Genomic DNA, 14,091 nt, shown 5'->3' with positions numbered 1-14,091 from the left:
AGAGTTGAGACCACAAGTAGCTAAAATGTGACAGGTGTCCAAGTCACAGAACTTAAGAAATGAAACTGTTTCCAAGCACTTCTTACAAGTAAAGGCAGCCTGCCCCTCGCTGGGCATAACCTGGTTAGGGAGGGCCAGGTGGACTCAGGCCTGATTCTAATAAATGACCTGAGGGCTTGCAGGAGCCGAGAGGCAGGCAGTGTGGGGTCTTTCTCATGGCCACCTGTGTGCCTCACGATGCTCTGGGACCCCCGCCCCAAACACACACATACTTTTGGGAATCCCAGGAGGCCTGGGAAGCCCAGCAGCAGCACTGAAAGGAGATAGGATGTCTGTCCTACTCTAAGCCCCTCTTCAGAGAAGCCCACCACCTCGGCCTGAGCTGGCACTCTGTCCATTCCCCACGTGGGTCCCCGCAGCCTCTGGGCATTGCCCTGTTCTGTGAGTGGCTGCTGGGGGTGGGTCAGGGTCTGCTTGCCGGAGTCCCCTGGCTTGGCCATCTCGTGGCATGGGGATGTGGGCCCTGGGGATCTCCCCTCCTCCAGGAAGCCCTCTGCTGGCCCAGCTCTTTGGAAGGTCTTGGAAGGTGGTGAAATAGCTCTCTTACAAAGATTCCAGCCGCCAGGGTTCCGGTTTCCCCCAGGGGGTCTTGGAGGCCCAGAGCATGGGTGGGGTGTCTGGTCTGTGGGAGGGGCCCCGCCCCTTCCTCCTCCTGGTCAGGGTCCAGCTGGGCCTGACCTCTCATTGGGAACTGAGGAAGTGAGCCAGGGTGGGGCAGAGGTCTCTTTTGTGGGTCTGGGCCAGGATCAGGTTCAGGGCCCAGATACTGCCCCCCCGCCCCCCCCGCCCCCCACCTGCCCCATAAAGAGGAAGCTTCCTTTTCAAAGCCATGTGGCTTCATGAAGGCCAGCTCAGCAGGGCCACCTGCTCTCCAAACACACTCCTTGGGTGTAGCAATGCGGGAGGTTGACCCACGGGGGGGCCCTCTGCCTTCACCTCGGGGTGCAGAGGTGGGTGGTGGCAGATTGGCAAAGGGTCCTGGCTGGGCTTCGAGGGATCAAAGTCTAGACTGGGCCCTGCGGTCACCGGGTGCTGTCTCGGGGTGGGGGTGGGCCGTCCTTTCTCTGCAGGCCTCAGTGGCCCTCTTTGTTAAGAAAGGACTGTCGGGTGATGTGCAGCAGGCCCTTAGGGCTCTGGACGCAGACCAGCCCGCGACGTGGGCAGCAAGTACCCCAGAACCTGGGCCAGGTCAAAGCCGTGGGGGAGATGATCCTGTCACGGCACGGCGCGTCGGCCCGCCTGCAGGGGGCGCCCCCGCTCCTGCCTTTACGCGCCCGCCCTCGACGTGCTCGTCCCCGCGCCGCCTGCCGCCGCGCGAGCGAGCGTGTGCGTGCCCGCAGCTGCGAGCGTGAGTGCGTGCGCGCGCGCGCGGCGGCGGCCCTGAAAGCGGCGCTCGGAGCCTGAGGCGGCTCCGGCTGAGGCGGCTCCAGAGGCGGCGGCGACCCGCTTCCCGCTCCCCGCTCGTGCTCCGGGCGCGCCAGCCCAGGCCGCTCCCCGGGGCCCGAAGATGCCGGCCGTGTCGAAGGGGGACGGGATGCGGGGCTTGGCGGTCTTCATCTCCGACATTCGCAACTGTGAGTGGCCGCGGCGCGGGACCGGCCTGTGGGGTGCGGGGGTGCGGGGGTGCGGGGCGGGGGTCCGGGTGCGGGGCGCGGGGCGGGGTCCGCGTGCGGACCCGGGGGACGGGAGTGCGGGGCGGGAGTCTGGGTGCGGACCCAGAAGGCAGCGATGGGGCGGGGGGGGGGGGGGCGGCGCGGGGCGGGGCGGAGGTCCGGGGTCGCAGGCCCGGAGCGCTGGGTGGGAGTCCGCGGGCGCAGGCTCGAGGTGCGGGGGTGCGGGCCAGGGGTCGGGGTGCAGGGGCAGGGGGCGCGGGGCGGGGTCCCGGGTGAGGACCTGGAGGGCGGGGGTCCGGGGGCGCCCCCCTGGGGTGGGGCGGGAGTCTGGGTGCCGACCCAGAAGGCAGGGGGCAGGGGGCGCGGGGCGGGGTGGGGGTCTGGGGACGCAGGCGGGGTTGGTCTGGGTGCAGACCCAGATGGCAGGGGGCAGGGGGCGCAGGCTGGGGGTGCGAGGGTCCCGGGTGCGGACCTAGAGGGCGGGTGAGGAGGGCGCAGCAGGCCTCTGGTAGGCGGGATCGGGGGCTCCGACTGGAGTGCGGGGGCCGCGGGTCGGGGAGCAGTGGCGGCAGGGGTGCGGGGTGCAGGGTGGTGTTCGTCGACCCCGTAGGGGGCTGTGGTATCGTCGGCCCGGTTCCGGCGAAGACCCCCCTCTCCCCCCCCCCCCCCCAGCATGATGTCATGTCGAGCAATCTGCTCCGTCTTTCTAGTAATGGAGCATTTAACCCAGCGTTTTCCAAAACAGCGTGGACTTTCGCTCAGGGAGTGGGAAGAGCGAACCCTGGGAAGCGGCTCTGCGCGGGCTGTGGCGGCTTACTGCGCCCTGATTAAAATGACTCATTCCCCGGGGGAATCCAGACACTGGGGCCCTAGAGGGTGGGCTGGCTGCAGGGAAACTGCTCTGGCTGCCGTCTCCGTTCCGGGACACGCGTGCCCTCCCCGGAGCGGAAAAAAATCACGCGGCAAGGTGAAACAGGCGGGGAGGCTGCTGGGTGCCCCGTGGGTCCTGCAGTGAGTTTGGCTGTGGTCGGCAGAGGAGCTCTTGGCATTCAGAGGACGTCTCCTTTACTCGCTTAAAAAAAAATAAACACAAACCCGGTTTCCTGCTGGTGCGTTTTATTGTTTTCGGTACCCACCAGATAGTTGACTGATTTTTATTGCCTTGGGTTCAGTGCATATTTTGATGGTAAATGCCGTTGTGTTGAACCCCTCACCTCCTTGCACCGGGGGCCCCGGTGTCCCCAGACCGTGGAAGTCTGGGTCTTCTGGCCCTCCGCTTACTCTGCAGGAAGTCGGGGTGGTATCGCACTCTCGGATTGGTGCCTTCACAAGTAGGCAGCGTTTGTCTGTTCCTTTGCTGTTCGCTGTGACTTCAGGACGGTGGCACTCTTAATCCGGGCGCGTCTTGTAACGCCAGGTGCATGTGCACTACTGCTGCAGGGGACCCTTGGCCGAAGGCTTAGCAGCCTTAAGTTGGGCGTGATGTCAGCCCTTCCATTTTGGTAGAAACACGCATTGGGCAAGAAAGACCTCGAGGCTGAAACCCGTTTTCTCGGCCAGCCGTCACCCGCGTGCCAGACCTGTGACCCTGCTAGGTCTGCGCTTGGCTGCAGGGAGGCGCCTGCCCCGGACTGAGGACTCAGCCGGTGCTCGTTGACTGACTGGAGACCGGACTCTGCCCTCCGCCGCGCTGTTGACACCTGGGCCCACCGTCTGTGGTGCAGAAGCGTCCGTTGGTGGCGGACAGCAGCGTCCCTGGCCTCTCTACGACCAGATGCCTCCGTTGTGACGCCCAAGGCCACGTCCAGACGTTGCCCCGTGGGGGAGTTTTCTCGGCTGGAGGGCCGCCGGTGTGGACCAAAGAGTAAGACAGCCTCTCCCCCGAAGTCTTATATGGGGGGGAGGGGTGCCTGGTCCTTCTCGGGGCCAGCTCTCCGTTTAGTGCGGCCCCCTCCTCAGAAACCCCTTCCCAGCCTCGCTGTGCCCCTGCCCTTTCTTCCGTCAGTCGTGGTGCCGTGCTCCTTCAGAGCAGTGTCGGCGATCGATCGTGGCGGGGACCGCGTCTGTCGCGTCACACTCCTCCGCTGCTTGCACAGTGCCTGGCGTGAGGCATGTGCCGAGGAAACGAGTAGACCGTGAGCCAGAGAGGACTTTGCTAGAAGATGATTCTTGCACCGATTTTCTCTGAAGGGCCCTGCAGGCAGAGGGCCAAGACGTGCCTGGAACAGCAGGGAGCTAACGTAAACACGGGCAACACGTGCGGGCTGGTGCCTGGAGGCTGACCGAGGGCCGACTCTGGCGGGACTGGTCTGGGCTTACGCCTGTGGGGAGGGAGAGGGGTCCCTGCTTCCCCTTCTCCCCGCCCACCTCTGATCTCTTGTGCTTACTGGTCTCTTGTGAGCTGTGATGGCTGCAGCCAGGCTCTGAGGAGAGAGGGCACTGAGCTGGCAGCCAGGGTCTGGACTCAGCCCGCCTCTCCCCTGTGCCATGACCCACAGCCCGTGGCCGCTGAGTTAGGTTTCGCAGCTGACAGAGGGGTTGGTTTGAGCAGGAGCACCACTGAGGTCTGTTTCAGTTCTAAAATTGCAGCTCCCTTTGCCTTTCTGAGCTAGAGTCTTAAATTCCCCCCTTTAAGACGTTCAGGAGCGAGCTCTGCATCTGTCTGCACCTTATGTAAGTTATGGGCTTCAGGCGGCTGGCTGGGAACGTTGCTTAGCACAGCCACGGCGAATACCCTCCGGGATTTGAAAAGGTGCTCTTGTCATGCTGTGTTCCTCAAGCCTGTAGCTTTTGTGGCTCAGGTAGCAAACTAATTCAGTGCCTCATAAAATTAATTGGATTCTTTTTGATGAACTTCAGCCCAGGGCCACTGAATTTGGCTAGTGTGACTTCAGGGTGTAGGAGTTAGGAGTTGTTTCTTTCTCTCTGTTTTTAAGTTGGTATTGAAAAATTCGAGGGGCGCTTACGTGGCTCAGTCAGTTAAGCGTCTGACCTCGGCTCACCGTCATGATCTTGTGGCTCTTGAGTTTTGAGCCCCACATGGGGCTCTGTGTTGACGGCTCAGAGCCTCTCTGCCCCTCGCCCACTCACGCTCTCTCTCAAAACATGAATAAAACATGAACAAATTCAAAGAAAAATTCTCATCCTTTTACTTAGTCCCAAATTTTAAATAAATCTTTATTTTGAAATAAAAATAGATTTGCAGGAAGTTGCAAAGAAATGGACAGAGAGGTCCCGGCACCCTTCACCCCACCTCTTCAAAGGGGGATTTCTGACATGACAGTACAATTTCAACACCAGGAAACTGACATTGGTACATTCCACAGGGCGTAGTCACATTTTATCGGTTTTACCTACACTGGTGTGTGTGTGTGTGTGTGTGTGTGTGTGTGTGTGTGTGTAGGTCTTTGTGCTTTTGTCACAGGTAGCTACATGTCACTGCCACCTTCATGAAGACACAGAGCTGTTCCATCATCACAAAGCCCCCTCGCCTTACCCCTTTACCCACTCCCGACTGCTAGTCTGTTCTGTCTGCATAGCATCTCAGGGGCGTCATGTGAATGGAGTTGTGTAATGTGACCTGTTGATTGGCTTTTCTCACTCCGTACAATCCCCTTGAGGTCTGTCCAAGCTGTTGCATTGACTGATAACACATTCAAGTGATGGGTTTAAACAAAACAAAAGCCCTGCTGAAATTGGGAAAATAATAGTTAAATTTGTTATTTGGTTATTTTGGAACTTTTGTTTACTTTTACATGTGTGATGTGTCATTGGACAGGCATGTCTAAGTTAATGCATGTCTTTTTTAAAAAGTATTTTTTAGGGGCGCCTGGGTGGCGCAGTCGGTTAAGCGTCCGACTTCAGCCAGGTCACGATCTCGCAGGTCTGTGAGTTCGAGCCCCACGTCAGGCTCTGGGCTGATGGCTCAGAGCCTGGAGCCTGTTTCCGATTCTGTGTCTCCTTCTCTCTCTGCCCCTTGCCCGTTCATGCTCTGTCTCTCTCTGTCCCAAAAATAAATAAACGTTGAAAAAAAAATTAAAAAAAAAAAGTATTTTTTAATGTTTATTTTTTTTTGAGAGAGGGAGAGAGAGAGACAGCAAGCAGGGGAGGGGCAGAGAGAGAGGGAGACACGGAATCTGAAGCAGGCTCCAAGCTCTGAGCTGCCAGCACAGAGCCCGATGTGAGCCTTGAACCCAGGAACGGTGAGATCATGACCTGAGCTAAAGTTGGCCACTGAACCAACTGAGCCACCCAGGTGCCCCAGTTAATGCATGTTTTTATGCATTACCATTGACATGTCAACACGAGAACAGTGTTGAGAATATGAAACACTGCTGAAAATGTTGACAGACTCCTCATTGGCTGCAAAATAACCAAGACTGAGGAGCGCCTGGGTGGCTCAGTCGGCTGAGCTACCGACTTTGGCTCAGATCATGACCTCATGGCTCGTGGGTGCGAGTCCCACACCGGGCTCTCTGCTGTCAGCGGGGAGCCCACTTTGGTTCCTGTCTTCCTCTCTCTCTGCCCCTCTCCAGCTCGTGCTTTCTCTGTCTCAAAAAAACAAAACAAAACAAAACAAAACAAAAACAACCAAGACTGCAATGAAAGAGAGCGATGGGTCTTTACTCTTGTGAGACCAGTCACGTTGCCAATGGGCAGGAAATTGTCATTTATTCCTCCAAGCGGGAGGTGGCGGGGGTGGGGGCCGTGCAGGTGAAGGAGACACTCGCATCGTGCTTGTGGGTGTTTTATTTACTCCCTCCAGGCACTCACTCAAATGAAGGGGAACAAGTGGAGATGTGTAATTAGCTATTTGGCGAAAACGCATTTCCCGTGTTCTTGGTGAAAGCATGCAGTTTTGCCGCAGGTGCAGTGATAAACTGGCAGAATGAGTATCGCTGCTCGGCTCATTGTGTTGGTCACGAAACTCTGTCCTCTCCATTTCCGTTAACTTCGTTGAAATTGGGCACCCCTTTGAATTATATTTTAACATGACTAGAGTTCAAAACATTTAGTTCATAAAATTCCGTTTGTTATGAGTCATAAATTGGATGTGGAGAACTGAACGTAAAACGCTAAGTTCAGGTTATGCATCTGTGTAGGAAATGAAACGTAAAGGTGATACTTGATTTTCCTGAGTAATAATAAGGAGCAGAACCAGAATTTGTCGGTCTGCTTTTTAACTTTTAAAGTCCTTGAAAAAATTTAAGGTTCGTTTTAGTCTTGACTGGACATTTAAAAAAATGATGACTTTTTGAAAAAGAATGCTCTTCTTGCGAATTTTCTTTTGCATGATATATACTCTTTAGAAACTGATTTAGGGAGCGTGTGACGGATGGCAAAGGGAGGGACGATCCCCCGTGCTGGGCGAGGGGAGGAAGTCTTTGATCCAGGTTGAATTTGTCTGCCAAGGTTGGTGGTTATTGCTTCGAGGAAATACCTGTGCATCCCCTTGTTTTCCTTCTGGCTCCTCTGAAGTCGGGAACTCTCTCTGTTTCTCTTATGACACGTTGAAATGTCCTGGTGATGAGTGTTTTCTTGTGCCGGATACTTAGCATTACTTCTCTCTCCTCTTAAAATGACTTTCACTCTGTTGTTTTGGCAACAGTGTGTGTCAGGATTTTGTAGTTGCGGAGTTATTGGGAAGGCTGTCTTTGTGGGGCTGAATAACATTTCCTTGGCTTTTAAAAACTAGAGTCAGATCAGAGGGGAGGGTTCCAGTGCGACGTAGGAAGCGCTGTTTCACGCTAACGCAGAATGTGACTCCCTGGTGTGAGCTCCTGAGTGGGCGGGGCTCTGGGTGCCTCAGAATTTCGTGGGTCTATTTTGCAGGTTCTTGGGCTCAAGGCCGGCTTCCCTTAGCTCAAATTTCAAAACTTATGAGACTCCCAGAAGTCTTTTTTTGTAGTCTTCGGTGAACTCCTTTGGCCACAACCCTGGCCTTGCAGAGCCGGGAAGCTGTGTGTGGTCTCCCTCCTGTGCGAGTGAGTGTTCACAAGCGTGTGCTTCCAGGACACGATGGCCACGTGCTCTGCTTCCTCCCGAAGTCTTACCGGTTCTGGATCTTGGGGCAGATCGGGCCTCAGGTTTGGGGCAAGGGGTGGCATCTGATCTGTTATGTGAAATTTGTGGGGTTTGGAGAAATGGACATGTGGTCCCTGTCCCCCTAAAGAGTTTGCAGACAAATAGGGAGGTGCGTTCATCTTTATTGAGCACCTCCTACGTTGCGGACTCCTGAATGTAGTATGCAGAGAATGAGAGGCTGTCAGGTGGACAAGATGAGTCCTTGCCTGAAAGCAAGGTGGAGAGGTCCTAGGGGACAGAGGGCACCAGGTGCTCAGACACCTAAGAAAGGTAGGTCTGCGTCAGCCTTTGGAATGTTTCATGTTTGCCTGTGGCCTTGTCGAGCATTCTTTTTTTTTTTTTTTCCGCTTAAAGTGTGTCAGTCCACTCCCTGCCTGGACTCGGTGTGTGAAATGAATGTAAGACAGATACGTAGGACAGGCACCCTCCTGTCTTGCCCTTTCATTGTGATCAGCACAGAGGTTTGATATGGAAACCACAAGTGCGGGAGTTAGAAAGTTGATGGTTTTCGTCAGCTTCCAGTGCACTGTGAAGTAGATCAAAGAAGTCTGCCCTCAGCTTAACCAAATGAGTGGTACACTTAAGAAAATAGAAATGAACAGTTTTCACCGGGCCGCGTAATGTCTGAGGTTGGGATGATAAGACTGTATTTACTGATTCTCCTCTTGGCCTTTTGCACGATAACTGACTTTGGGATGACGTTGCCATGGTTGAAATATCATGGAAAGTTGCATGTGCCATTTGATTATGAGAGCTTCAGGGTGGGTAGTTCAAGTGGGAGTCGCCACCGGGAGCTGGGGGCTGAGGCCGAGCGATAAGACCAGCCCTGGCGCTCTGTGGGAGAGAGGGCCCTGCGCGCCACGCCATGTCTGGAATCAGAAGCGTGCAGGGAGGAGGAGGTGGCCTGTTTTAAAACAGCGCCCTGGCGACTGAGCGGGGGACGGCCAGATGCACAGATGCACAGTGCCAGAGAGGGAGAGGCGAGTCCGAGCCTTGCCCAAAATGTTGCGGTTGCCCAGAAGATGCAGTTTAAACCTGTGGCGACACTCTTGTCCCTGCCTGCCTTCTCACATCACTTCCTGCCGCCCTTCATTCTTTTTCCTTCAGTGTTACTGCCAAAGAGGATTAGGACTGGGGCCCACAGTCACCCAATAGGGAAAGTGTGGGAAGTGGAGTCAGAAAGACTTCGGTGGGAGTTGAGAGCCACCAGTGGGAAGGTGAGAGGCACACAGGGTGTGGGGATGGGGCCTGTGGTCTGGCCCTTGGAGTTTGTTGTCTGTGTTAGTGGGGGTGCAGCAGAAGGGCAGTGACGTGCCCACAGCTGCTCTGGGCCCCACAAGGACAGGAAGGTCTTTGCCGTGAGGCGGGGACCCACTTCCCTTGCTAGGTGCTGGCCCCACACGGCTCCCTCAGCTCTCGGCTGCCTCAGGAAACGGGGAGTTGAGTGATGCTGGATGTGTTCATTTAGGATAAGACGTTGCTGACCAGCGGTTTGGGTCAGATCCTGATACTGTACCCTTTGATTCCTCACCTTTGCAAATTGTGGCCTAGTAGAGTCTGGAGTCTTTGTTTTCACCCCCAGTTTAAACCCAGTGAGAGCTGCGGTGGTTTTGTGTATCCTTGTACTCAAGACGTTTCCCATTTACCTTCTCACCTACCCCAGGACCTGGTGTCTGTTTTACAGTGTTGCTTAAAAGTGTGGAGACCAGCATCCAAGTAGGGTTGCCTGGTTTTTGTTTTGGGTGGTAAGGTGTTTTTCTTGCCTTTAAAATCCCTTCTGGTGGCAACTCAAGAGTGTAATGAGGATTAGTTATTCAGTGTACCTAAAGCCCTTGGAGCTGAGCCTTAGGACGTCAGTGCTGCGCTGCGATTTGTGTTTTGCCTTTTCTTTTTAAAAAATTTTTATTCATTTGTTTTGGGAGAAGAAAGAGCACATGTGAGTGTGCACATGTGAGAGGGGAGGAGGGACAGAGAGAGAGAGGGAGAGAAAGAATCCCAAGCAGGCTCCACACCATCAGTGTGGAGCCCGATGTAAGGTTCCATCTCACAAACTGTGGTGTCCTGACCTGAGCCAAGATCAAGAATCGGATGTTCAACCGGGGTGCCTGGGGGGCTCAGTCGGTTGAGCGTCTGACTTCAGCTCAGGTCACGATCTCACCGTTTGCGGGTTCGAGCCCCGTGTCGGGCTCTGTGCTGACAGCTTGGAGCCTGGAGCCTGCTTTGGATTCTGTGTCTCCCTCTCTCTCCGCCCCTCCCCTGCTCGTGCTCTGTCTCCCTCTGTCTCAAAAATAAATAAAAACATTAAAAAAAAAAAAAAAAAGAATCGGATGCTCAACCAACCAAGCCATCCAGGTGCTCCCGTTATGCTTGCTTGTTTTCTTTCTTTCTTTCTTTCTTTCTTTCTTTCTTTCTTTCTTTCTTTCTTTCTTTCTTCAATGTTTATTAGTTTTTTTTTTTTTTTTTTGAGAGAGAGAGAGAGAGAGAGACAGAGAATGAGCAGGGGAGGGGCAGAGGGAGAGGGAGACACAGAATCCGAAGCAGGCTCCAGGTCTGAGCTGTCAGCACAAAGCCTGATGTGGGGCTCAAACCCATGAACTGCGAGATCATGACCTGAGCCGAAGTTGGACGCTTAACCGACTGAGCCACCCGGGCGCCCTATAGCCTTTTTTTCCTTTATGTCAGGCACAGCACGACCAAATCAGAACCTGATTTTGAACCTCGCACCCATGAGAGTCAGAGCCTTCTGTGGTTGAGTTCATAATGAATCTTGCTGGGGGTGTGCCTCCATCTACAAGTAGTTTTCGGTAGGTCTTCCTTCTGTGGGACACGCTCCTCACAAACTCAGTTACGTTTAGTTAGCTTGTAGCTTCTGCTCAATTATCCTTTTTAAACTTTGTTGCCACCTTCTTTTTTTTTAAGCTTAAAAATATTTATTTTTAGGAGAACGCAAGTGGGGGCGGGGCAGAGAAAGGGGGACAGGGGACCCGAAACGGTCTCTGTGCTGACAGGCTGACAGCAGACAGCCCGATGTGGGGCTTGAATTCACGAACCGTGAGATCATAACCTGAGCCAAAGTTGGACACTCAACTGACTGAGCCTCCCAGGTGCCCCTTTGTTGCCTTATTCTTTCGCCACAATTTGAGCCGTCCTTGGGTAACATAGTACATACAGCTTTCCCAAGTGCTGAGAATGGAGGAAGAGGGAGGTGGGAAGGGTCCGTTTGTACTGAGTTGTTCAGTTCCTGAGGCTTGGCCTTTTTGAGATTGTCATCCACAGGATGGAGATGTGGGCCCCTCGCACGGATGCTGGTCACAGAGGGACAGGAGATGCTCCTCTCCTGGGGGCTGATGTCTGGTGTATATTCTCTAATGTAGCATTTGCTGTAGATCTAATTTAAATCTGTTTAATATTAAGTAGCGAAGAAAACGTATTTCTTTGTGTAATGTTCTTGTTTTGCTATACTTTTGGTGCAGCGCTAAGAGTGAAGTGTATTTTGTAGTTGTATATTTCAAAATTTATTTATTTTTCTGGATTCTGTTTTCTGGTAGAATGGTACCATTTATTCATTCAATAAATCTATTTTTTTAAGTTTATTTTTTATTTGAGAGATGGAGAATGAGCATGAGTTGGGGAGGTGCAAAGAGAAGGAGAAAGAGAATCGCAAGCGGGCTGTGTGCTGATGTGGGGCTCGATCCCACAAACTGTGAGTTCATGACCTGCCCCCAAGCCAGGAGTTAGACGCTTAAGTGACTGAGGGCAACCGGGCGGCCCCAAGAAATCTATTGAGTGCCTGCTGTGTGCCAGGCACTATTCTACGCTAGGTACCAGGGATTCGGTGGTTAACCAAATGGACCAAATCCCTGTACTTTCAGAACTTAAATTCTTGTGAGACTAGATGGACAAAATAAATGAGAAAAACAGGTATCTATTTATCTCCATTCATCTTTTTGTTGCTCTGTCGTGGAGAAAAATACAGTAGGGAAGAGGGACAGAGAGTGTGGATGGTTCTCAGCTTCAAAGCCTGTGGTCAGGTCAGGTAGCCTGGAGAAGGTGTATTCTAAGGAAGCTTGGAGGAGATGTGGAAGTAAGTTCTGCAGGTGGAGGTGTGGAGGCCCTCGGTGAGCATGGGCTGCGGGCGCGGAGGGCGGAGCATGTCAGGCCTTGTAGGAATCCTGGGAAGTTTTCAGCACACACGATCTCACCCAAATTACTTTTGCTTTTAATGAGATCATTTGCTTCTGTATAGAGAGTGAGCAGTGGGGACAAGGGTGAAGTGGGAGGCAGTTTGGGTGGCTGTTGTATTAACCGTGGAAGGTGAGGCTGGGTTGAACCAGACGGAGACCACAAGGTAGATCTTCCGTCCCACAACGTTAAAGGTGCGGCTGTGTCTCAGGCTTTTGCCCTGTTTCCAGAGGTACGTCTGCCACCGTGTTTACCACTGTTCGCCTGTGTGTGATGTGGCTTTTTCCTCTGGCTGCTTTTCATGTATGTTCCCTGGCTTTAGTCAGTTTTATTTGTTATGTGCCTTGTCATTTGCTTCATGTTTCTTGTGCTTGGGGTTCGAGCTTCTGAGATCAGTGGGTTTCTAGCTTTCACCAAATTTGAAAAGATTTGGCCGTTATTCTTCAAATACTTTTCCTGTCCCCGTCCTGCCTTTGAGGACTCTGTTACACACAAGTCAGGCCACCGGAGGGTGCCCCACAGCTCAGTGATGCTCTCTCAGATCATGTTTTTCGGTCTGGTTTTCTCTCTTTGTTTCACTTGGGCTCATTTCTGGGCTGTGTCTTCAGGTGCACTGATCTGTGGTGTCCGATCTTCTATTAATCTCGTCCAGCATATTTTCCCTCTCAGACATCGTAGGTCTCGTGTCTTGAACTTCACTTCGGGTCTTTCATGTGTCGTCTGTACCGATTCACATGCTTGTGATACCGTCCCCCTCCGTGAGCATATGGGGTATAGTTATGATGACTTCTAATGTTACTGTCCCCTGATTTTATGTTCTGTCATTTCTTGTTGTTTTTTTTTTTTCCTTAATCATCTGTCATCTCTGGGTCTGTTTTTATTGATAGATCTCCCCCCACCCCCATTATGGGTTGTATTTTTCTGTTTCTTTGCATGCCTGTAATTAAAAAAAAATTTTTTTTTAACGTTTGTTAATTTTTGAGACAGAGCATGAGCGGGGGAGGGGCAGAGAGAGAGAGGGAGACTCAGAATCTGAAGCAGGGCCAGGCTCCGAGCTGTCAGCACAGAGCCTGACATGGGGCACCAACGCTGAGATCACATCCTGAGCCAAAGTCAACACTTAACTGAGCAACTTAGTCACCCCTGCATTCCTGTAATTTTTTATTGGATGTCAGACATCATGAATTTCACCTTGCCCTGAATATTATTGTATTTCTTTAAATATCCTTGAGCTTTTTCCTGGGCTGAAGCTCAGCAACTTGGACACTGTTTGGTCTTAAAGGAGGGGCCGGAGCAGCCTTTGGTCTGGGGCTGATTTCACCCCCCTCTTGAGGTGGGTTCCTTCTCATTTTTTTTTTTTTAACGTTTTTATTTATTTTTGAGACAGAGAGAGAGCATGAACGGGGAGGGGCAGAGAGAGAGGGAGACACAGAATTGGAAGCAGGCTCCAGGCTCTGAGCCATCAGCCCAGAGCCTGACGTGGGGCTCGAACTCACAGACCGTGAGATTGTGACCTGAGCTGAAGTCAGACGCTTAACCGACTGAGCCACCCAGGCGCCCCGAGGTGGGTTCCTTCTCAGAACTCTGCTTGATGCCCTGGGTTTTATGAGGTTCCCTGCCCCCCCCCCCCCCCCCCCCCCCCGCCGGCTTACTGGCCCTGTGCCGGCATCCATGGCTTACCCTCCAGCTGCTTTCCAGCGGCTCTTTCCACAGCCGCGGGAGCTGGTGGTCGTGCCTGGGGAGATGAGTGATGAGGCAGAGATTCGAGGACCCCTCTGTGGCTCTGCTCTGCACATTCTGGCCCCCTTTGTCTGTCTCCTCACTTTAGGGAGACCTGCCCCTCTCATCTTGTTTGTTTTCTGTCTCTCGGAGGTCATGGTCTGCCAGAACCTCTTGTCCAGTTTCTGGAGACTGTTGTTTCGTGTATTTTCATCTATTTAGTTGTCTGAGGTGGGAAGATAAATCATGTCCCTGTTTGTCACCATTAGCGTTGGGGAGAGACACTGAGTACGCAGTTGGATACCCAAGACTGGAATGCAGAGAAGAGGTCTGGGCAAGAGGTAAACGTATGGGGGCAGAACTTCTAGGTGTTGTTTAGAGCCATGAGACAGGGAGCTAGCTCACCGAGGAGGCGAGTGGAAATGATCGAAAC

At 53.2% G+C, this 14,091-nt stretch overlaps 1 protein-coding gene across 2 annotated transcripts in view; it reads left to right on the top strand.

The window, feature by feature from the left end:
- The first annotated feature begins 1,415 nt into the window (after positions 1 to 1,415).
- AP2A2 (adaptor related protein complex 2 subunit alpha 2) overlaps positions 1,416 to 14,091 on the top strand; it is a 91,166-nt gene continuing 78,490 nt past the window's right edge. The window contains exon 1 of one of the 2 annotated variants that reach the window (XM_043582071.1): positions 1,416 to 1,634. In XM_043582071.1, the coding sequence (XP_043438006.1) occupies positions 1,568 to 1,634 (67 nt within the window). In that variant the 5' untranslated portion in view covers positions 1,416 to 1,567. The remainder of the gene's footprint in view (positions 1,635 to 14,091) is intronic. The other variant, XM_043582069.1, reaches the window with a different exon arrangement.

Source organism: Prionailurus bengalensis, chromosome D1, assembly GCF_016509475.1.
Source record: "Prionailurus bengalensis isolate Pbe53 chromosome D1, Fcat_Pben_1.1_paternal_pri, whole genome shotgun sequence".
Classification (NCBI taxonomy): Eukaryota; Metazoa; Chordata; class Mammalia; order Carnivora; family Felidae; genus Prionailurus; species Prionailurus bengalensis.
The sequence above is the reverse complement of the archived record's forward strand: the minus strand, read 5'-3'. Positions and strand labels throughout refer to the sequence as shown.